Source organism: Perognathus longimembris, chromosome 1 (assembly GCF_023159225.1).
Source record: "Perognathus longimembris pacificus isolate PPM17 chromosome 1, ASM2315922v1, whole genome shotgun sequence".
Lineage (NCBI taxonomy): Eukaryota > Metazoa > Chordata > Mammalia > Rodentia > Heteromyidae > Perognathus > Perognathus longimembris.
Window position 1 is genome coordinate 28,832,813 of NC_063161.1, and position 23,183 is coordinate 28,855,995.

The following is a 23,183-nucleotide window of genomic DNA, read 5'->3' on the forward strand; positions in this document are numbered from 1 at the left end:
TAGCATATTGTTTCCAAGGTGAAATGTGACATTTCCTTTTTTTTCTTTATAAACTTGCCACTTAAGCAAGAGATAATACAATAAGAACAGGAAAGTTAACATATTTGAGAAAAGAGCACGGTGAAAGAATCCTAAAATTCTTTTCTGAACATATCTTGGGGTTTATCCATAGATAGTCTATTCTGAATTGAATACCAACTCAACATGAATTCTTTATCTTGTTAGTGACACACTGTTCTAAGTAGGGAGCTACATCAAGGCAAAAATGATAAGGTTTCCTTCATCTGACCATCTTTCTCCTTTTGCAATAACTGTGGAAGGCAGTAACGCTTAACATGGCATTCAGTGTTTAGGTTGGTCAAAGCCTAGAAAAGGGTAGCCATACACACTTAGCATAGCTCAGACTCCTTGTTGGCCAGCTGATCAGAGTTAGAAACCTAGTGAGGAAATCATAGGAAATAATGCTGTGGAATTTACAGGGCAAATCTAGGAAATACCGTAGGTTTATATGTTCAGCATTTCATCTGTAATTTTCTTTGATTTTTAATGTTCAAAAGTTCAGTTATTTGGTCTGGTTTGGTTTGCTATTTTTTATGGATGTGTTTGTTTATATTGTTTTGAACAAGGTCTCACTATGTAACTCAAACCTGCCTGAAATTTATTATACCAATTATAAACTCTCTCAATAGACCCCTACTGACCTAAAACTTGCAATGTTCCTGCCCGCCACTCCTAAGAGGTCTGAGATTACAGTGATGTGCCTGGCCTTTCTCTGTATGGATATTGAGGTTACTTTGTACAATGAGATTTAAAACCACTGGCCTTAAAAAATCTCCCAGAAAAAGGGAAGTCACAATGCATGATTCTTTGTCTACATTCCTTTGTTTTAGGGTATGGTGTGTTAGGTAAGAGTTTGTCTCTGTACAAGATGGATCTTAATTCAACTCAGTCTGTTCTTTTTACTACCTGGGGACCTAAGGAAAAATTCTTATTCTTTCCAATACTTTTCTTATGGACTTAGTATAAAGATTACATATAATACATATAAAACAATCAAACTAAATGTCATAATACACCTATGTGCACATGCCTACATGTATTTGTATGTATAAACATACAAAATCAGATCAAATAATAATAAAATTCCATAGTGAAAAAAAGATAAAACTATCATAGGAACAAAATAATCTGTCTGGCTGAAACAAATCTCACATTGAAAAGTACAGCCTTCTAGCTTTCTATCATTCCTTAGGATTTGAGGATTTAGATTATGATAATAGCACATCTCAAAATGTTTCATCCTGTGCTCTCCCTTAATTTCAGGATTAAGAATTCATGTTTAGATAAATGCAGGAAGACCTTCTGTTCTCCTGTCAGCTTTTGAGGGATTTTGTGACAGCCACAGGCTTGTTGACTTACTGGTGGAAAGGCAGCTAGATGGATGTTCATGGAACACAAGAGTAAACATATTATCAATTTTAATACATTTCTACAAACTGAAAGCAAAACAGAACAAAATAGTCCATTGCCAATCACCATTGCCCTTACAGGAAAACATGGAACTCTTATTTTACTACCACTCACTGTGCTGTCTTTGGAGTCTGCTTCTTCACTAGACAACCTATCAGCCCATCGCCTTTAGGAAGCCACAGATCTCCCCTCTTTCATTATTTCCTCCTTGCACATCACACAGAAACAGACCTTCCATTTCAGGTCCAATTATTTAGCCTAGAGATGTTGTTGTGTGGGGTTGTTGAAAAAGACAAGTCATCAATAATAAGTCCTGAAACTAAAAGATTCATACAATGGGCTTGGTACTAGCTACTCTGGATCGGTTTCTTTACATATTAAGAAACAAGAAGATAAATAAGATTGTTAAGGGCATTTTTAGGTATAATGATCTGAGTTTCTAAGCTACTTTACTATACTAAGATATTATATCCCTATACTACTAACAACCTTCACTCCTAAAAACATTGTTTGACTTTTAATACAAAAGAAGGACTGATGTCACTCAGAAACCTATGCATAAGCCTGTCTCTATGCCTGCCTAGTTTGGGAGCCTTCTTTCTACCAAGGATCATTTGGATAGTTACAATATCATTCACTGTCCATATAAAATTACCAATACAAGAAGATGAGCCAAGTCAGCCCACAAGAATACCATACAGGTATCTCCCATTGGGTACCAAATGATTTAACAAACCTCATATGGCCTTAATGGCCTCACTGCTGGCCTAAAATAATCAAGATGCCAACTTTGAGTGTCCAACCGTTTAAGCAATTTTTAGTAGCTAACTCAGCCATGGTGATGCCCATTTAATCCCCACAGAGAAAAACCAGCATAAAACCTTGAGTATGGGCCATTTGGCAATTGATGTCATACAAATAGCATGATTCCTTCCTAGAACAGGCATCCTTTTTGTCTGAGATGTAGCCAGAGTCCAAATACAATTTTTATGGGAAGGCTGGGTGATACATGAATGAATTTTTGTAGACAGTACAATCCCAATTCAGATAGGACTCTCCCTTATCAGATAGGACTCTCAACAAACCAGGAAATAAAACCTATCCAAAACAATGGACATTGTACTGTCTCACAGTGTGTGGAAATAGAAAACTATTGAAAGATCAGAAAGCAGCTTCATCTAATATTTACCAGCCACTGCTTTGCTAAATTTCTACCAAATGAATTAAATGATAAGATTCCAAGTGCCTGCTGCTGCATGTGACTACTGGTAAAAACCCATATGCATTTGGTTATTTACTGAGTTATTTTCTTTTCCAGCTTTCTGAATGAAAAAAAAATCCTTTATAAACATTATAAAAGATCGTGTTCATGGTTTTACATGAGCTTCAGATTTCACTAGCATGTATTTGTGAATTTTGAAAATAGTTCTAATAGTGAATTCTCTGTCCCATAGTGATATTTATGGACATTTTTGTTTTGTCCTGTTTTTTGCCAGTGCTGGAGCTTGAACTCAGGTCCTGACCTCTGTTCGTGGCTTCCTTTTGTTCAATGCTATCACTCTATCACTTGAGCCACAGTGCCACTTTTGGCTTTTTCTCTCTATGTGATGCTCAGAAATCAAACCCAGGGCTTTATGTATGCAAGGCAAGGACTCTACCACTACGCCACATTCCAGCCCCTTTATGGACATTTTTAAAGATTTCACAGAAGATTAATGTAAATATTTTCAGGATAGGAGTTCCCATTGTTTTTTTTTTATTGCTTTCTTGTTGTTTTTGCCAGTGCTGGAGCTTGAACTCGGGGCCCAAGCACTGTCACTGGCTTCTTTTTGCTCAAGGCTAGCACTCTACTACTTGAGCCACAGTGCCACTTCTTGCTTTTTCTATAAATGTGGTGATGAGGAATTCAACCCAGGGCATCATGTATATGAGGCAAGCACTCTACCACTAGAGTCCATATTCCCAGCCCACAAGAGTACCTATTCTTAATAGTGCATTACTACTCATCTCAGACAATTCGAGGCAGCATAGGCAGAAATGAGGTACAGGTATAGCTCTCTTAAAGGTGTTTTTCTCCCTCTTTTAGGACCATATTATAGTCATGATTTTCCCTGGGTATATTTGAGTATGTATATCCTATGTTAACTTTGTTTATGCTAACAGTTTGATTTCAAGCTCTCAAGTTATAATAAGTAAAAAGGAATGATTAAAGCAAGCAAATGAAACCCAAGCATAGAATTTCACGTTTTAAGTTGATGTGTTTTACTTTAAAATCCAAAGTTTTTCTAGGTCTCCTCAATTCATGGAAGAAGCTCATTCTCATCCTATTTGGAAAGCTATATTTCAAGTTCTCAGTGTTTAGGTGGAGCTCTAGCTCATTGTTTCAAGGGACGTTCCTAAATCAGGAGGCTTTATATGTACAGCTTTCATTTTAAAAATAGCGTAACTACTTATAAATAATCACATCATATTTCCAAAGAGATTGTACACATTTTGCAAGATGCAAGATATATTTTCAATCAGCATAAGAAACAGACGAAATCAAAAGCAAGAATTGATGCTAAACTATGGAGCTTAAGAATTCCTGGGAGGAACTGGATGAGAATGAGGGAACAGAAGGTATGAAAATAATTATCTGACTCAAGTAATTATATTCCTTCTGTATATCACCTTTATAATAACAATAAGGTAAATTAATTTAAAGTAAAAAGATAAAGACTCTCTGCAACGAACAACTACGCATATAATCACAAGGAGAAGGGCATGCTGAGAGATTAAAAGGGAAATCAGGGAGAACAAAGTAAGACTACTTTACCTGAAAAATGGCATGACTTTCTCCGAATCACCTGAGGGGACTTATGGAAATAACACAGATTCTCTGAGTAGAAGACAAAGATAAAGATATGGAAGAAATGGAAACATTTCCTACTTCTAGACTGGGCATATTTAAAAAAAAAAAGAATTCCCATGTAAAAAGTGTTCATACTCCCTAAGGAGCAGATCTATTGGCCTCATTTCATTAATTCTCTTAAGGCTTCTGTGGGAAAGTGATCCATTTTCTTGTTCTTACCATAAAGGGAAATAAAGCTGGAGAAAAAAAATGTTCTGAAAGACTAAAAGCACTCTGGAGATAAATGAGAGGTTAAGAAGATTAACATATGGCTCATCCCACCCCCAAAGCATAAAATAGACAAAGACAGTGGATGATCAAGAACAATCCATAAAACAAGATTGAAGACAGTTTTCTAGAAACAAAAAGCAGTCACAGAGCATCTGGGATAAATTCTAAAAGCATACTTATATTCCTTCAAGTTTCTTTAAAATTCACTTCCTAGTTCCCATTATCTTGCTTAATTATGTAATTGGTATTATTTTAATGAAGTAATTTTCAATCGTAGAAATGAAATTGGATGCAGTACAATTCTCACAAAATGGTTATTACAGGAAGTTAGAATCAAACCAAGAGACCCATTGGCTCCAGTGAGCCCCAAGAGAGGATCCAGTCTTCATGTGAACCAGTCAAAGCATTAGACAGAATTAGGGTCTGCTCTTTATAAATTAGTGTGAGAGGGAGCAGACTTGGGAGCAGGAGGGATTTGAAAGTGCCCTTGATATCTCCCCAGGAGCAAGCAGCATGGCAACCATATTTCTCTGTTTGTGTACACACACACACACACACACACACACACACACACACACACACATACATACATAGGTTGGAGACTCATCAACTGACCTAGAAAACAAGTGAAGTACTTTAAAAATAGGAAAACATGTAGATTTAAATTAAACAACAGAAATGAGAGAAGGATACAGACACCAAGTTTTCCTTTAAAAGGAATGCTCCCTGCAGTAACAAATCACCTTGGACAAACCACAAGGAAATTATAAGCATACTCAAAGCAAGGCTTAAGCCATATAATATTGTCAGAGGTTTCTCTCTCTCTTTTCTGTTCTTCTAAAGGATGTAGTAGAATATAATCAGTAGCATAAATGCTTAATGAAAGTCTATCAAGTGGCTATGTCAATGATTGAATGAGTAATTTAAAAAATGAATCTCATCAGTGAACAAGCCTATTTTTGTGGGCTCCAGCCATAGCTAAAATTTTCTTCTACCTAGAAGGATATTTATAACCTCTGCTTTCTATTTAAAACCAGAGAAATGGTTATGTAAGTCGCCTCTGGGGCTCAATATGGCCATTTCCTAAGCCCTTAATATTTGCTCGGTACCAAAATGACAAGCAGTATTCTTGGAAGTTAGCCTTAACAACCTCATTGCTCTTTATTCCTCCACTCACACCCACCCTCCAGTAGCATGATACAAATGTACACATTCCTCTAAATTTCCTAGTCTGCATATTAGTAGTAATTATGAATCTCAAGTGGCCCAGTTTAAGATATACCTGGAGTCCCTGTTCTGTTTGAAGTATAAAAATAGAATTCCAACCATTTGCAACTGGCCATCTCTGTCACCTGGTGCCACATTTAGATGATCTGACTACAATTTCCTTCCCCTTTGCTTCTTCCTCATTCCAATTCAAAGAACTTTTAAAGGAGAAGAAGCACCTTTGTGTTTGTTTTGGGTAAACATAGTTTTCCCAACCATTATTTATGTTGTGATGTTCAAAAACAATTTTAGAGCCAGTGCCAGTGGTTCACTTCTGTAATCCCAGCTACTCAGGAGACTGAGATCTGAGTGTCACAGTTCGAAGCCATCCCAGGCAGGAAAGCCCATGAAACTCATATCTCCATGAACTACTCAGAAAAAAACCGGATGTGGCACTGAGGCTCAAGTGGTAGAGCATTATCCTTGAGCACAAAGAGGCTCAGGGACAGCATTCAGGCCCTGAGTGGAAGCCTCAGAACTAGCAACAAAACAAAAAACTATTAAAACAAAAAACCCAAACCGAGCTGGGAATGTGGCTTAGTGGTAGCATGTTTGCCTAGCATGCATGAACCCATGGGTTCGATTCCTCAGTACCACATAAACAGAAAAAGCCAGAAGTCACACTATGGCTCAAGTGATAGAGTGCTAGCCTTGAGCAAAAGGAAGCCAGGGACAGTGCTTAGGCCCTGGGTCCAAGCCCCACGACTGGCAAAAACCAAACAAAAAAACCCAAACCAAGAACTGACAACTTATTTACTTTGCTTTCTGTTATACTTGATCTCACTTCTCTGGTATGTATATACGTGTGCATTGTTATGTATGTCTCTGATACTGGGGTACAGGCTCTTGAAATTGTAACAAACTGCGGTCTATTGAGGCAAATGTGGTATCTCAGGATAAGATGAGGACAGGCAACCCCATCAAGTAGCTTCTTCCCTGAGCTCCAGGCCTATGGCCTTTTAATGGGGCTAGGCTTTAGGAAGATCAATGTGTTGATTTTCTGTACAGAATTGTGCAGCTTCCTTTAAGAATGTGAGGACTTTTCAGGAACCGGAAACTAAGGAGTGGGTTTACCTGATCAGGTGTTCTCAGAATGAAGATGGTGACTTGGGGGGGGGAGGGGTTTACAATGCGTACATTAAACCACACTATGCTCATGTGTTGATGAGTCCTCCAGATAACCTTTAGATTTGGAATGCTCCCCTTGGGGACCATTAGCCAGTGTACCAAGAACTAGGTCAACCAGCAGAACAGGGTTGTTTGTGAAGCAGAGTTTGGCAGAATCTACCCAGATGTGATTCTGAAACCTGTCTTTCTGCTCTGTCCGTTCAGTTGTTCCCCTTCCAACTGCCTGCTTCACCTGGCTAACCATACTTCCCTGATATGCCTAGCTGGTGCTGCTCTGATTAAATTTATCCTTATTGAAGATTATTCATTATAGGCAGCTTATTCAATGCATAATAAGAATGCTCTCTAGAGAAACTATGCCAGTTTTATTACATTATTAGTAACCAGATGGGTCACATGGCTGGACATCTTTGTCTATAGACCATGATTAAAAATATATAGTCATCGTTTTAACACAAAATGGGATATTTTGTGTTGATCGTTATTTCTTTGTTTATAAGGCAAGTTGAACATCTGTCTTCTCATGGTTTTCTTATATTATGTATTTTTTGTATTTTGTGTTTTATCAGTATTTTAAAACTTGTCCACAGGTGTCATTTTTCTTCATTGTTCATTATAAGAGCTTTTCCTATTAAAAAATAAAAGTATACATTGATAAGAAGATTGCAAGTTTGTTTTTTCTAATCTTTTGTTTGACCTTTTATAATGTTAGAGATTTAAAAACTTAAAACCTTATAACTCTAATTTTGTGAGTCCCTGCCCTTGTTTTTTTTTTTGTTTTGTTTTGTTTTGTTTTGTTTCTTGGCCAGTCCTGTGGCTGAACTGAGGGCCTGAGCACTGTCCCTGGTTTCTTTTTGCTCAAGGCCAACTTGAGCCACAGCGCCACTCCTTGCCTTTTCTATACATGTGGTGCTGAGGAACTGAACCTAGGGCTTCATGTATACAAGGCAAGCACTCTTGCCACTAGGCCATATTCCCAGCCCTGCCCTTAGTATTTTTATTTAAGATTTTTTTTTCCATTGCAAGATTATGTTTTTGTTTCATTTTTTAGCAGTTTTCAGCTTTAGATATTAAATTTTTATCAACACATTTTATTTGGTATTGACGTGACTATTCCTTTTGTATTATAGTTGATATTGGTTCTAGCACTATATTTAACAAACTACTCCTTTGGTCTAAATTTTACAGTTATTATACGATCATTTTTTAATACAATGGATTTAATACAATCCATTGTGCTATGTGTAGTCTATTTTCTTATATCAATAACAGTAACTTTATTTACATTCTCAGGAGTTTTAGTATCTGATATGAAAAGGCCTATTTTAGAGCTTGCCTTTAATTATTTGTTTTTAGTGTTTTGGTTACTGCAATTACTTTCTCACTCAGTTCTTCCTTGTTTCTCACTTCTCTTTGAACTCCCTGTGCATTGCTATCCTCATGTAGCTTTACTAGGTTACATACTGTTCAGCTACCAACACAATAAATAACAATAAAGATGGTGTCATATTCCATTTGCAACATTCAAACTTTGTGTTTTAACAGCATATTACAGCTTATCAATCAGGGATAAACTTTTATGTGCTTCCCTAAAGGAAAGGCCTTTGTCTTTTCAGAGTGTAGAAGGAGAACATCATGAGAAAGCAGTGGAACTACTCAAGGCTGCTAAGGACAGCGTCAAACTGGTGGTGAGATACACCCCAAAAGTCCTAGAGGAAATGGAGGCTCGCTTTGAAAAGCTCCGGACAGCCCGGCGTCGGCAGCAGCAGCAATTGCTCATTCAGCAGCAACAGCAGCAACAGCAGCAACAGACACAGCAGAACCACATGTCATAGGTGAGGAGGGGAGGGACTTATTCGGTACAAGGGAGGCCCCTGGTATATGTACATTCTTTAGATGTAGTTTCTTGGACAGCTGAAGCAAAATCACTCCTCCTAAGAGGCCGAATGAAAGTGATCAAACAAAAGCCAGTACTCTCAAAAAACTGTAAATTGAATAGTTGGGGGGGGGGGGTCATTAAAATACATTTTCCACAAATACAAGACATTTGTTGGAAATATACTTTGGAATAGAGAAGTTCAGACTCTAGGATGCCTCTGTACAAATTAAGAAAATGCAGCTCTCTGCTCACCCAGATCTCTACAAGATTCCAGTCCCCACTCATCCCCTTGCCCACAATGCTGGCCTTGGGAAAGCCCCCTTTAGAATCCTGAGATACAATTTACCAGAAAACAGGTCCACTTGGCAGAATGAAATAGTAACTCCATAGAGCTAATAATCTGAGCACTTTTCAAGTTATATGAGTTACTTTTTCAAAATACAGCCGAATCTCTTGCCTTTCTTTAAATTCCAATGGATGACAAAGAAGGCTTATTCAAGGTTTTTTCCCCTGTGCTTTTTCAAGAAATGGAAGAATGTTAATAGTCAGAGTCACAATATTGAAAGTGTGTTTTTACATGTGATAGACATGCATCATGCATGCTCCCTCATCCCTGAAAAACATTTCAAGGTAAATGTCAAAAACAACCTGCTTTTCTGTATGGACAATGAAACTGAAAAAACGCAGTAGATTCCCCACGGGAGCTTGCGCTTGCAAGTTGGGTAGGATTATTTTTCTTCTTCTTTCTCTACCAAGCATTCCATCAACATTATCAGTTGTTCTCAAGTTATTTAAGTTTCCCTTGCTATTCCTTAGGAAAGATGGATTAAGTCATTAGATATCATTACACTATGGTGTCTACAAATGTGTGTTTGAAAGGCAGTTCAAATGTTCTTAGGGAGGTAATAATGAAAGATGATGGTTTCAAATCATCCTCTTTACTCATTGTGCAACCAGAAACACTTGGAAATAATCTGCACCTCTTTATTTGTTGTGACATGCAAAAGAAGCAGAATGGGTTTTACTCTCTGACACATCTGAAAATTCAGTAATCAGCCTCTTTTATAGCCCGATGGTTTTATTGTATATGTAGGATTATTTTGTCTTAATCTGAAATGCGCATTCTATTTCCCAAAGTATATTTGTTCAACAATAGATACTTATTTACCACAGGACAGGTATTGTTCAATGAGCTTCAGATAAAGTTTTTCCTCTCCTTCATGATTACTTTCTGTTTGGGAGAGATCATGAATAAACAAGAAAATAAAAACTCTCTTATGATCAGCACTTTCCTACATTAACCTAGGCATGTTTGAGTAGAGCCTGGAGAGATGATGTCTTTAGATTGAGTTGTCTGGAAAAATCTCAAAGGAACTAAAGGACAAATACAACACAGAAAGGGAAAAATGAGGAAGTAGCTAGAGCCAAAGTACTAGAATGAAGTAATGTTTGAGGATCAAAGAGCAACCCTGGGAAGTAAAGGATGAGTGAGTGAGGAAAGACAGTAGTCCAAGAACAGTAATAGCAAGGTAAGGGCCAGGTCACCTAGAGCTCTGTGCAGCCTTAAGCGAAATTAGATTTTACTACAGTGCAGGACACTGGAGGTTTTAAGCAAAGGAATGACAAGGTTTGATACGTGTACCATTAAGATTATTCTATCTCCTATGGAGAGGATTGGCCCAGGGTTGAGTACAAGGAGAAACAATCTGAAAGTTTATATATGATTGTGTAGACCAAGGGACAAGGTATTTGGGGATAAGACATGGTAGAGTTGAAATGTAATAAACAGATGTGGACAAGATGTTTTGCCCAGCACCTTCTCCTCTGTTTCCCATTTAAACTTTTAGAATCCTGTTAAATATTTTTGGTAGTCATGACGATCCACTCCTCTTAAATTGAGCAACATGCTGTCTCTTAATGCTATTGCTTTTTCCATCCTGGGAAATGCAGTCTTACACCAATTGTATTAAAGAATATACAATATTGGTGCTGGGTAAAATTGTTTAAGTGATTTTTTGAAACATCTGTTTCTCTTCAGACTTCTAGGATCCTACCAAAAATTTCAATAATATATTTATCCAGTTATATTTGGAAATATCCTGTTTGGTCTTCAGTGTATTCAGGGTCATGTGCTCAGCTCTTTATTCTTTATTCCATCTGATGAAAGGAATGCATCTCTGCATTCCTATTGTTTCATTACCAAAGACTTGCACTTTCTAAAATGCTAATGAAAGACACACTGTGTTTTGTTTTGCATTTTTTCTTTTGCATGGGATGGAATAGAGTTCTATTTATATGAACATGAATTTGTATTTACTTCTGTCAAGATGCTCCTAGAAACAAACACAGTCATAGTCCTTTGGGATGTAAGTGTAGTGGTTATTTCAAGTACAAATAAACCACTACCATGTCAAGTCATCCATGGATTTTATGGTGAATTCAATCAAACAGACATTCATTAGTTCTTACTTCATTTTTAATTAATTCAATTTTTAAGGATCAAGTAGAATTTGTTACACTTACTAATTCAAACTACAGTTGTTTATCAGGAGAACTTGGAAATATATTTGGCCCACTTCACTTGAAAGAGAACTTACATTATGTTTCTATTTTTAACTGGTGTGTGGGTGTGGGTGTGTGCACACTCGTACACATGTTTAACATCAAGGGCTTTCTTTGTAGACTAGCCTTAATCTCAAAATCTTTCTACCTTAGCTTGGTGAGTGGTCACCACACCCAACCAGATTTTTTTTTTTTAAGTTGGGTCAGTCAAGCAAAGTTCAGGTAAAAAACACTTGTCAGATGCTGTCTTACTGATTATCAGATGAAATGTAATTTCTTTTTCTTTTTTTTTTTTTTTGCCCATCCTGGGCCTTGGACTCATGCCTGAGAGCTGTCGCTGGCACTACTCTGCCACTTGAGCCACAGAGCCATTTCTGGCTGTTTTCTATATGTGCAGTGCTGGGGAATCAAACCCTCAGCTTCATGTATACGATGCAAGCACTCTTGCCACTAGGCCGTATTCCCAGCCCCAAAATGTAATTTCTTATTCCCCAAAGCAGAAATAATATCATTATCTGAAAGTGAAGTAACTAACAATCATTAATTGGTGGAAAAAAATAAAAGGAAGACTAGCTTTGTGGGTTATAACCATCTGTCCTAGATACATGGGAGGTAAATATAGATGGATTATGGGGGAGGGGGGATATTATTTTTTTCTTTTTTGGTACTGGTGATCGAACCCAGGATGTTGCACTTGGCTAGGCAAGTGCTTTGCCACTGAGCTACATCCCAGCCCAAGGGGGGATGTTATTAAGACTAACTCAAAGAACAGGCTAGGTACAGCAGCTCACACCTATGGTCCCACCCCACCTAAGAAAAAGAACTATGTAGGAGGATAACAGCTTGAGACTAGCCAGGGCAAATGCTATGGGACCCTAGCTGAAAAATAACTAAAAGGGCAAAGAGCTACCGGCACAGTTTAAGAATCATAATCAAAAGAAAAGAAAAAATATATATAAATTTGAAGGAATGGAATACATGAGGAGTTTGACTATTGTGCCTACTTTCAATTCTAAATTTTATTGAAATAAAAACTGATGGTATTTTCCTATGGATTCTACATTTGCGCATTGAAAAGAATAAACTGCTCTTCCCGATATGTAAAAAAATGTAAATCTTGTGCAATTACTGTACAATTATATGATAGAAATGTAAATAGAGAAAATTGAATATATTTTTCTCATGTTATACCACATTCTTAAAAATGTGGCTTCGAGGATATATTCGTATTTCACTAAGATTGCCAAGGATATAAAAACAAGGAAGGAATAAGAAAACTTCTTGAGATATCAACATTGCGGGGAAATCAAAAGCAAACTGCAGTTCTGGCTTTCCACTGATGGATGGAGAACTCATTACCTTCAAAGCCAGCCTCACTGTGAATTTCTAAATTGGCTGGCCCCTGTCTGTGTTCTCCTGGGCTCTCTTTCCTCCTGCTCTGCAGACTCTGCTTTCCTTGGCATTCTGCACTGGAATCACTCCCTGCCTTCTATTACCATCATTTTAAAGAGGGGAGGGTGGGCCTTGATGATTGGACCCAGAGAAAATACTTATCTCGGTTACCTGCCCAGTCATTGGGTGAACCAGGTTGCAAAGGAAACCTCAAATTAGATGAAACCCAAGGAAGTCAGAGTTTGTGGAGCAGAAAACTAAATCAGAAATGATCATAATGCTTGCTAACATTTATGAAACCACTAATATATGCCAATCATTCTTCTAAGTGCTTCACATATATTATACTACTTAATCTTGGCCATAGCCCCCAAGACTAGTTACTATAGTCTTGTTTTAAAATAGGAAAGAGACGTAGAGGAGTTTTTTAATTGTATGCAAGAGCCAATGGCTAGCAAGTGATTAAGACCAGCATTCAAACCAGAAACTTAGCCTTCAAAGAGTAGTTTTTGGTCATTCAAGTCACCCTCACTTCCAAAAGATATGCTTAGAAGACCTGTATCATTACAGCTGTATGAATTTCTATTATTATGTGCATGTGTCTATGTAGGTTTATGTGCTTGTGTAGATAGGAGAGGGAAAGAGAGAGAGGTTGTTGGGGCTTGGGGTTTAGCCTTAGCCACTTGACGTGGCTCATTTTGCTTTAATTTATTTCTAAAGGTAGTTACATACATTTTTTTTTGCCCAGGGTCAGCCTTGAACAGCAATCCTCCCATCTCCACTTCCCATGTATCTAGGATTATACATATATGACATGACTACCTCTGGCCTGTTCAACTAAATTTTTTAAATTGAGCAATCTGTATCAAAGTAATAAGCTTAGATATACATTTTAAATAATTGGTTTCATTGTCTAGATATCCAATAACCAGATTATGAATGGTCATTAATGCCATTGCGTTTTCTAAATCTTGTTGGACTAGAACTATTTACATTGGACAGTTGTTCTTATATGAGTTTTCACAGGCTACGTCTTTGAATGAATTGGCCCAGCTCATCTCACGTGTTAAATTGTTGGATGTAGAGTTGTTTACAGTATTTCTAGGGGTTTTGGCTAGGACTTTGAGGGTAACAAGATCTGATTATGTAGACCAAGCTGCCCTAGAACTCTGGATTCTCATGCATCAACATCCCATAGGGTTGAATTACAGGCTTCTATCACCAAACTGGGCCTCAGAGCATTCTGTTCTGTTATTGTTATTTCAGTGTCTGGGCAATTTGAATAGTGCCCCTATTGGATTTCTGATATTAGTAATTAATGGATTTTCTGACATTTTTTCTTCTTAGCCTGGCTAGAATGGAAATTTATTGATTTTATTGATCTTTACAAAGGATCAGTTATTAATTTCATTCATTTTTCAGCTCTGTCCTGGGCCTTGAATTCTGGGCCTGGGTATTGTCCTTTTGCTTTTGTGTTCAATGCTAGTTCTTTACCATTTGAGCCACTTGCTCCACTTCTGTTTTCTTGTGGTTAATTGGAGATGAGAGTCTCATGGACTTTTCTGCTATGGCTGGTTTTGAACCACAGATCTCAATCTCTTGAGTAGCTAGGATTACAGGAGTGAGCCACCAATGCCTGGCTTAATTTCCTTTTATATTTCATTAGTTTCTATTTCACTAATTTTTATTACTGCTTTGTTTTTTCTTACCTTGGCCTAATTAGAATTTTTTTCCTAGTTACACAGGTAGAAGTTTAGGTGATTACATTTAAATCTTTCTTCTTTTGTAACATTGATAATGCCACAATTTTCCCATAAACATTGCTTCCCTGTAGATCCCATTAAGCCATGTTTTCATCTTCATTTAGTTCAACATATTTTAAATATCTCTCCAGATTTCTTCATTCACTATTTATTGGAGTGGGTCCAACTACTTATTCAAGAGAATCTGTTTTGGGCTGAGAATATGGCCAAGTGTTAGAGTGCTTGCTTTGCATACATGAAGCCCTGGGTTTGATTCCTCAGCACTACATAAACAGAAAAAGCCAGAAATGGTGCTGTGGCTCACATGGTAGAGTACTACTAGCCTTGAGCAAAAAGAAGCCAGGGACAGTGCTCAGGCCCTGAGTTCAAGCCTCAAGACTGGCAAAAAAAAATTTTAGAAGAGTCTATTTTAACATAAGTAGATGAGCTACCATCATCTCATCTTCCAACTGAATTTCCCTTTGATACAAAATCTAGTAGATTCACAAATCCTGAATACTAGAAATTGGACTTAAGAGGGATTGTGAGGCCCTAGTTTGCCTATCACCATGTCTAATTTAAGAAATGGCAAGGGACGGCTGGGTATGGTGATACTTGCCTATAATTCCAGCCATGTAGGTAGAAAAGGTAGAAGGTCATGATTTGAGACTGCCCCCTGGTCAACCTATCAAGAAAACAAAAATAAAAACAAAAAGAAACACCTAAAACATGGACATATCTCAAGTGGAAGAGTCTTTGCTTTGCAAGCCCTAGGCCCTGAGTTCAAAACCCCACTATTGTGTAAAAGAAGAGCTGAAAAGGCAAGTTGATCCACAAAATTCACCCTCAGATGCAAAGGAGGAAATGAATTGTTAATCTTCTGAATTATAACTCATAGGAATGAGGGAAACAAGGACTTGCTGTAAAAGTGTTCTCCCAGAAGGAAAAATCAGTGCCCCACCCTTCAGACATCGGTGCTTGCTCAGCTGCTGTCAGATCCTAGGGTTGCCTTCCCCCAGGAAGGCAGCAAAGCTCCAACACCCTGAGCACGTTCCATCTGTCCTCAGTTCCATTCCCTTGGGATGTGTGACTGGGATAATTTAACTAATAAAAATTCAGGCTGCAGATCCTATTTCTTGGTAAATAAGTGTCCTTTAAGAAGCCATTCAGTCTACGACACAGTAAACGCATCTCTGCTGGTGATGATATAAGAAACAAGAAATACACAAGAGTCTTTGAAAAATGTACAGCAATAATGACCACTCATCAATGCTAGTAATAGCAGTGACTGTAGTAATAGTAGTGATTTATCAGTTACAGTGTTAATAATGTTTGAGCTTTTGAATACTAACTTGTTGGGTAACTTATGGAGAAGTACAGTGGCTCCAAGCATTGTTCTCAGTCCAATCTGCAGTCTGTGGGGTTCTCTTACATCTGTAAACGGCAGGGCAGCCAGAGAGTACTGGTGCAGAATAGGAATAACACTTTTATTCAATCTGTTTTGTGTATGGCTTTGGGCATTTGTTAGCATCTTTAGAAAAATTTTAATAATATTTAAATACAAAGATTGAGAACCAATTTTCTTTCTGACAGAAATGACTCCACAATAAGGGAGGAGTGACAGTGTGACAGTGTTAGGGGAGGTGTTTGGGAAGCAGTTACCCCCATCTGACCACCCCAGCACTGCTTACTCTGCTCTGTGTGCTGTCAGGCTAACTTATAGGTTAAGTCACAGGCTTAACTCTGCTTCTGAGAAGGGATACTGATGTTTCTGGCCTGTCAAGCTGGTTTATCCAGCTTGTATCTCAAAAAAAGCTTCACACTCTGTGCCTTGCAAAGAGGATAAAGATGTTATTTGTACCTTACCTTCAGGAAGAAAAGTAGAATCATTTATCTGGTAATGGTAGGGGGAAAATGTATGTCTGAAATGTTTCCAAATGGTTGTTCTTTATTTCATTTTGGGGAATAACTGTGGCTTTTCCTGCCTCCTTTTATAATTCCTTCCTTTCTAATATATAATTTTATTTCCATGTGTGGAAGACTGTCATAAGTGATAGTGCCCAAAATACTCTTCGGGATGCTTATAGAGCACATGCTCTTTTGATATTTTTAGCATATTGTTGGTGATCAATGAATACTAATCACAGATTTTGCTTCACTCTCTTTCCCCTTTCCAGGTCCTTGAGGAAAAGCGACTTGATCCAACATGTGATAGTTACACATTTGAATATGTGCTTCAGAATCCCAGCACCTAGTAAAAGGAAAAGACGACACTGATAATTATACCTGCCAAAAAGCTGTGAACACATGGTGTATGAATTATTTATCAAGGCCACTTGACACTGTCTTTCTCTGGGTTTGAATCCCCCTGGCTTGCATGCTCTTTACACACATAGACCTTTCATTCACTGAAGTGTGGGATTTCTCTGTGTGTGGAGAGAGAGAGAGATTCAGTCTGTAGACTAGACTGAAACAGCACGAAAAGCCTAAAGTCTGTGACTTTTATTGAGTGAATAAACCCAGGGCCAGGATGAAAGTGAATCTTTAGTCTATATTATTTGCAGAGATGAGCAAAGCCCTCATTAGTCTACAGGTATTCAAACTGCATCAGTTCAAGGTTGGTGCCATTTGAAGAAAACTTACCTATCACCCCTTGCCCTGACCTGTTTCACCATCCACATTGCTGAGTTGTCTGAGTGGGAACACCAGTTCGTTTGCAAAGTCAATCTGTATTCCTTTGAAAATGGCAAGTTGTCACATTATGTTCGTACTCAATTCAGGTTCTTGAAGCAATTTGGTTTTGTGCTTTTGTGTTTTCATACATTTATTAGGCATTCACAGACTGAGGCACTTGTAGTTTAACACTTAGAAGAAAGGGTAGGAAGTTTAGTACTATCCTCTTTAAAGTATTTCTTATATCTATTGTCTTTAATTCTAACAGAATATAATATATTTATTTCACAAAATACATAGAGCATCAGAGGACATATGTTTCTAACTTGGGTTCTTTTCTTATGAAAGTGTATGACTCTAGTAGGAGAATCTAGCAATGGCCCAAGTCTCATAAACTAATCCTTACAGTGGTATAAAACCCTGTTTTCAGTGTTTTCCTTTTTTGTATTTTTTGTTTGTTTGATAAATTATACAGAAATCAAAATTTATTCTACATATACTGATGTGCTGTCATAGAAGTCTACTTGACATTTTAGAGCTTAAAACTTACATATTTGAATAATACAGTCATAGATAGTATGTATACACACATATACATATGTATGTATATATATACATACATACATATGTGCACATGCTTGTATTATCACACACAAAGTTTAGAAAAGCTTCCCAAAATACAGACTGTATATTTTTCACAGTCTAAGTATCATTGCTTTTAAAATAAGGCTTACGGAAACCAGTGATATCAGCACTGTGTATGACAGATGGCAATGCCTCTAGAGGAAAACATGCTTAATTTCACATATTACTATAAACAAATAGATAAGGAGACCTGCCATCTCTGGAAAAATCTATTAGAGTCACTTATACAGAGAACAGTTTCTCACTGATGGAAAATCTAGCTACCTAATCTGGTTTCCTACTATGGAATGAATATGAAACAGTAATAATATGGGCACTAACACACCTTCAGTGCAAAAAAAATAGCTAAAATTTACCAAAAGGAATAATTACCCAGTTTATCTAATCTCAATAGATCACTAAAAATGGCAAATGATTGAATATTCTTTTTTTCTCAAATGTAGAAATTGATTTCCCAAGATCTCTATAGTTGACATTTCAGAGAGACTTCTAAAATAGAAAAATATGATGTTGAGTCTAGAGTGTCTCTTCTAACACTAGCCAGACTTACCCAGTGTGTTTTCTTTTGAGTGCTGGCCTTTGAGTGGTACCCTTGTTCTTATTGCTCTTCAGAGCATATCACATGTCAGTCAACCAACAGCAAGGAAACTGGGCCTGCTCCCATGTATTTCAACCACGTCCTACTATGGTAACAGGTTCCCATCCATTAAAACATATCATTTTTTTTACTAGAGAGAAGTGGGGAAGGGGTAGGGGCAGGGAAGACTCAGAATGTTATGTAAAATAGGTTTATAAAAGAAACTAGCATGACAAAGAAGAATGAATGTAGACTATATGCATATTATTCAGTTGGAAAGATAGTTCTCATTTTTATAAGAAAAAATAATAAAACATATATTTTTAGTTATCATTTAACAAAGAAATATTAAAGTTATTCAGGCAACACCACAAGATTCTCATCCCCAGTATACTCTTGTAAGGAGAGAATGGTAGTTTCTACACATTTCAAAACACTGTATGAATTTGGAGCTTAAGGTAAATAGGATTTCATTTAGTTGTTAACTGTGCAGTAAGTATTGAAATTTATTATATCTTTTCACATTTATACAAGTCTATCTTTGTGGTTTTACAAAAGCATTTCTCCACTGAGCAGGTATCTTGCTTTCTTTGTGTTTTCTAGAACTCTTTGTATTTCATGCTTCATTTGTAAAATATAAAGTGGAGATAAATGTATGCCTGGATGTTTGTTGAAGTGAAGGGGTAACCCAGATTGCATGTCATGGTGGCTCTATGTACAAACCATTCAATTTCTTCACTCAAATTTAGTTCATAGAAATGCAAACCTTCTTTGGACATTTTGCTTTAAAAATAGCCATCCCTTAGACTTAGAGAAGCCACCTGTAGTATTACTGAATTTTACTGAACCAGAGCAAAAGGGAGCAAAATTACATATTCTACAAATGTTATTTGTCATTAGCTATCACTATAGAGCCACCAACTTGTCTCAAGTTATATTACTTCTTTAAAGATGACATAGCTATTTAAGATTGCTCTTACATGAAGCTCAATGTTCAATAGCAAACCAAGTATTAAAAGTGAATTGGTGATTCTGAAATTTTCTTTCTGTCCCTTGTTCAAACGGGCAGACAGGGGAAAATATTTTTCTAAATCTTTTTCCTGCTGTGATAGCAAAGGAAAATACAAGGCATAGTTCAGTTAGAGAATTCAAGAACCTTTTCCTTGGAGCATTTACATCTTGAGATTCTCTTGCCATTTGAAATAGTCCATCTGCCAGGAGATAATGATCTGAAATTACAGTCGATTTAGGAAAGAATAACAGACATTGTGCCTCCTCAATCACTTACCAATGAAGAATTCTCTAGTTATGTGAACTACAGCTATCTTTTAAGACAATGCAAACATCTAAATGCAAAAATCTAGCATCCAGAAGCTTCTTAAGGACTTGAGACTGAAGAATTTGGCTAGAGATTGATTACCCCAGTTTACAAATGCAATTTTCAATTGAGACTCCAAACTGAACTTATTTCATTTTACACAGCTGTGCATTTAAGACTCCCAAGATGTGAAACATTTTGTCTACATTACTTTAAAACAAGTTTAGATATTTGTGGAAATGTGAATAATGCCTCAATTTTTCATCTTTTAGCGGGTTTGTGCTGTAAATAAAGCCATCAGATATCAGGAAAAGTCTTACAAACCATGAGACAACCCTACTCATCCCGTCCCTCTCAGGATTGCAAACTCCACTAAACAAGGCCCTTGGCTATAGCCTTGTTCATTGTCTCCGGCTCAGTACAGGCACTCAGTGGATATTTGTTGAATGAATTAATTGTTGAAAAGCTGAAAAGGCAAATGGACTGCCTCTTGCTAATTTCACTTTCACATATTGTGTTGGTTGGCATTATCGTTTCTTAGTGCCATAATTAGAAGCAGAACTGACTCCCACATATATGAATTTGTAATCAAATTGCTTCAAAGGTTTCAAGCATTTAAGAGCCTTAGGCAAGGAACAAGGTTTGGGATTTCAGCTTCTTACAATGTATAAAACCCAGCATTTCTAGTTCTTAATGAGAGTTCCTGGAGCTATTTGGCATGGATTGTCCAAAGATGGAACGCTATTTCTAAATTTGGTAGGAGAGTGTTAACTTCTTAAAAAGAAAAGTCGTGTCATTGATCACTATTGTATCTTCTTCAAGATTTATGGTCATTGGGGATATAATTGCTAAACCTTTTCCTGCAGTGAAAAAGTTGCTTCTTTATATTTGATTCCCAGATGTAGCAGAGCTGAAAATCTTGTACCTACTCAAATTTCCTTATGAGTTCATTCATTGAACAAATACTTATTGTGTACCTAATGCAGGCCATGTTCTAGACACACAATGAGAAACAAGACAGATATAACAACATTGGTCAACTTACAGTAAGAAATCCCCCCACACTTAACTCCTGTCATTACTAGAGTTGGCCATTCACTGGGTCTCCTTCCCACATGCTAGAAGAAATAAATTCCCTCATCTCATGAAAACCATGAAATGCTTTTTGCAAAGGCCTATGTGAGTTTGTGTTTCTAAACATACCCGCAAAGAGTTTACTTGTAAACGACCAATAAAACCTGGTTGAGTTAGATATGGAATAATTTATTCATAACATTTCTTCATCTCTTGCTGTGCTGTAGCTACTGTGCTCAAAGCTCTCATGAACTATGTTGTTGAATGCTATCATTAGCCCTATAGAGTAGCTTTTGTTTCATAGGCAAAGAAATAGAAGCACAGATTACGTGATTTGTCCAAGGTCACACAGCTAACAGGTGGACAGTGGAATTTGAACCCAGGCAGTCTGACACAGAGCTCACGCATATCTACATCACCTGTTGTGTGAGGGGACACCAGTACATGAAAATAAATGGGTCATTAAATGTGTCATTGAATACAAAAGTATTTCGAAGCTGTAAAGTATTATATAAAAGATGATAAAACATTATTACTCATTGTTCAAATCATATCAGTGACATGAACTGGATTAGAACTCAATCTTATGTTGTAACTCATTCTCATGAAGAATAGAAGGCTTCAAGCCAGGGACTTGGATAAAAGTACAGATCCAGAAAATTTCTGACTTGTGATAAATATTTCAATGTCTTCTTGGAATTATTTATTGTCATCCACTGTGTCCATTTGGTGCTACACAAACTGAAAGAAACAAAACCCCTGACCTAAGGGCTTATAATAAATACACAGTGTAGAGATAAAGATGTTGCATTTATGGGGATAGATTAAGCGATTGTACATTTTCCCCACCATGGCATGTACATCCTGTCTTTCCAATTGTTTTCTTTTTTTTCTAAAAGAGCTGCAAAATTGTGCAGTGGTTCATCCAGACCAAAGTGGTATTATGCTGCTGGGAAGTAAAAATATTAGACACCAGACTGGAAGTCTTGTTTTCATTATCAATGTACAGAGGGATTTTTTTAAAGGTGTTCAAGCTATTTGGATGCTAAGTTTCTTGTGTTTCTCTACCAGGAGATTGTTTTCTTAAGTTCTAAAGAGAAAAGGGGGGGTGGGCGGAATGGTTTATCCTTTATACTCTGACCAACAATAAGACACATCTTTGGGTGAGTTTGAATGCAGATAAATTTCCCAAGTGGTATGCTCCAGCTAGGCATGGTATTGATATCATTCAGCTCTGTCTCAATGCTCTACAATTTTCCCAACAAATGTTGCTAAATAACACCTCCCAAAGTTATCCCTAGGCTCAGGATCCCTCCAAAGGGTTTCCCCATCCCCATTCAGTCAAAGAGTTCTTGTTCTTAGTTAAGACACAGCCATAACACTAGTAATGACATCACAGTAGAACGATACTGTGATACCCTCCCAACCACGAGTATAAAATTCAACAGGCCTTGAACTACTAGGAGGTTGAAATCTTAGTGGAAATACTCTGTGGAGTTCCATGTCTTTAAAAAAAAATCTCATTTTTTTTTCTTTAACTTAGATCTTAACATGTAAGTTTTGTAGTACTCCATGATAAAGTCATGTTCCATGATGGTATCAGATCATGATGCATCAATTCCAAAGTATGTGTGTGGAATGGGGTGTGGGTCTGGGGGTTGGGAGTCAGCATTCAGCTATGGGCTGTAAGAGCTATCATTTGAACCTTGTTCTCCTGCCTTGTATTTCATTACTCTCTTGTCTTCTTATTTTGTATTATAATCTGAGTGGACCACTACTTATTTCTAAACATTATCCCAAGGATTCCAACTAGATTTTAAATTTTTGTCTGAATGTCTCTTCCCTGAAAAAAAAAAAGTCCTCAACGTGTAAGCTCTACTTCAAATGATATCTTCCATGTTTTTTTCTTATTCTCCCAAACTTCATGTAATCCACATCATCAACTACCTCCATTGTGATATGAGTAACCCTAATTAAATTTTCTTAACTTGTGATAGGCCCGTTCTGTCTTTATAGGCTTAATTTCATCATTAATTAGGTACTTATTGTTTAAAATATCTTTAATGGATCTGCCTTTCACTTGTATTTACAAATGGCTTTTGGATTATGTTGAGTCTACCTCAGAGTTAATCTGAATTTAGAACACTGTTGCAAGCAGTTTAAGAAGATAAAAAGCCTTAGTAGTACTTACATATAATTTAAAAAGTGAAAATAAAGTTTTGAAACAAAGGAACCCCAAATCTATGACACTTTTCTTTTATTCACTAGGTTTTTCTAACTAAGTTTTTATCATCAGAATGAGTGTAGAGGTTGATGTAATATTTACAACAACAGTC

The 23,183-nt window shown here is 37.1% G+C and overlaps 1 protein-coding gene across 3 annotated transcripts in view; it reads left to right on the top strand.

Annotated features, from left to right (window-relative positions):
- The window catches only part of Lin7a (lin-7 homolog A, crumbs cell polarity complex component), a 129,082-nt gene extending 107,260 nt beyond the window's left edge, over positions 1 to 21,822 (top strand). For all 3 annotated transcript variants that reach the window (XM_048358962.1, XM_048358970.1, XM_048358980.1), the window contains 2 exons: positions 8,602 to 8,820; positions 16,738 to 21,822. In XM_048358962.1, coding sequence (XP_048214919.1) covers positions 8,602 to 8,820 — 219 coding nt within the window. In that variant the 3' untranslated portion in view covers positions 16,738 to 21,822. The remainder of the gene's footprint in view (positions 1 to 8,601; positions 8,821 to 16,737) is intronic.
- Positions 21,823 to 23,183: the final 1,361 nt, after the last annotated feature.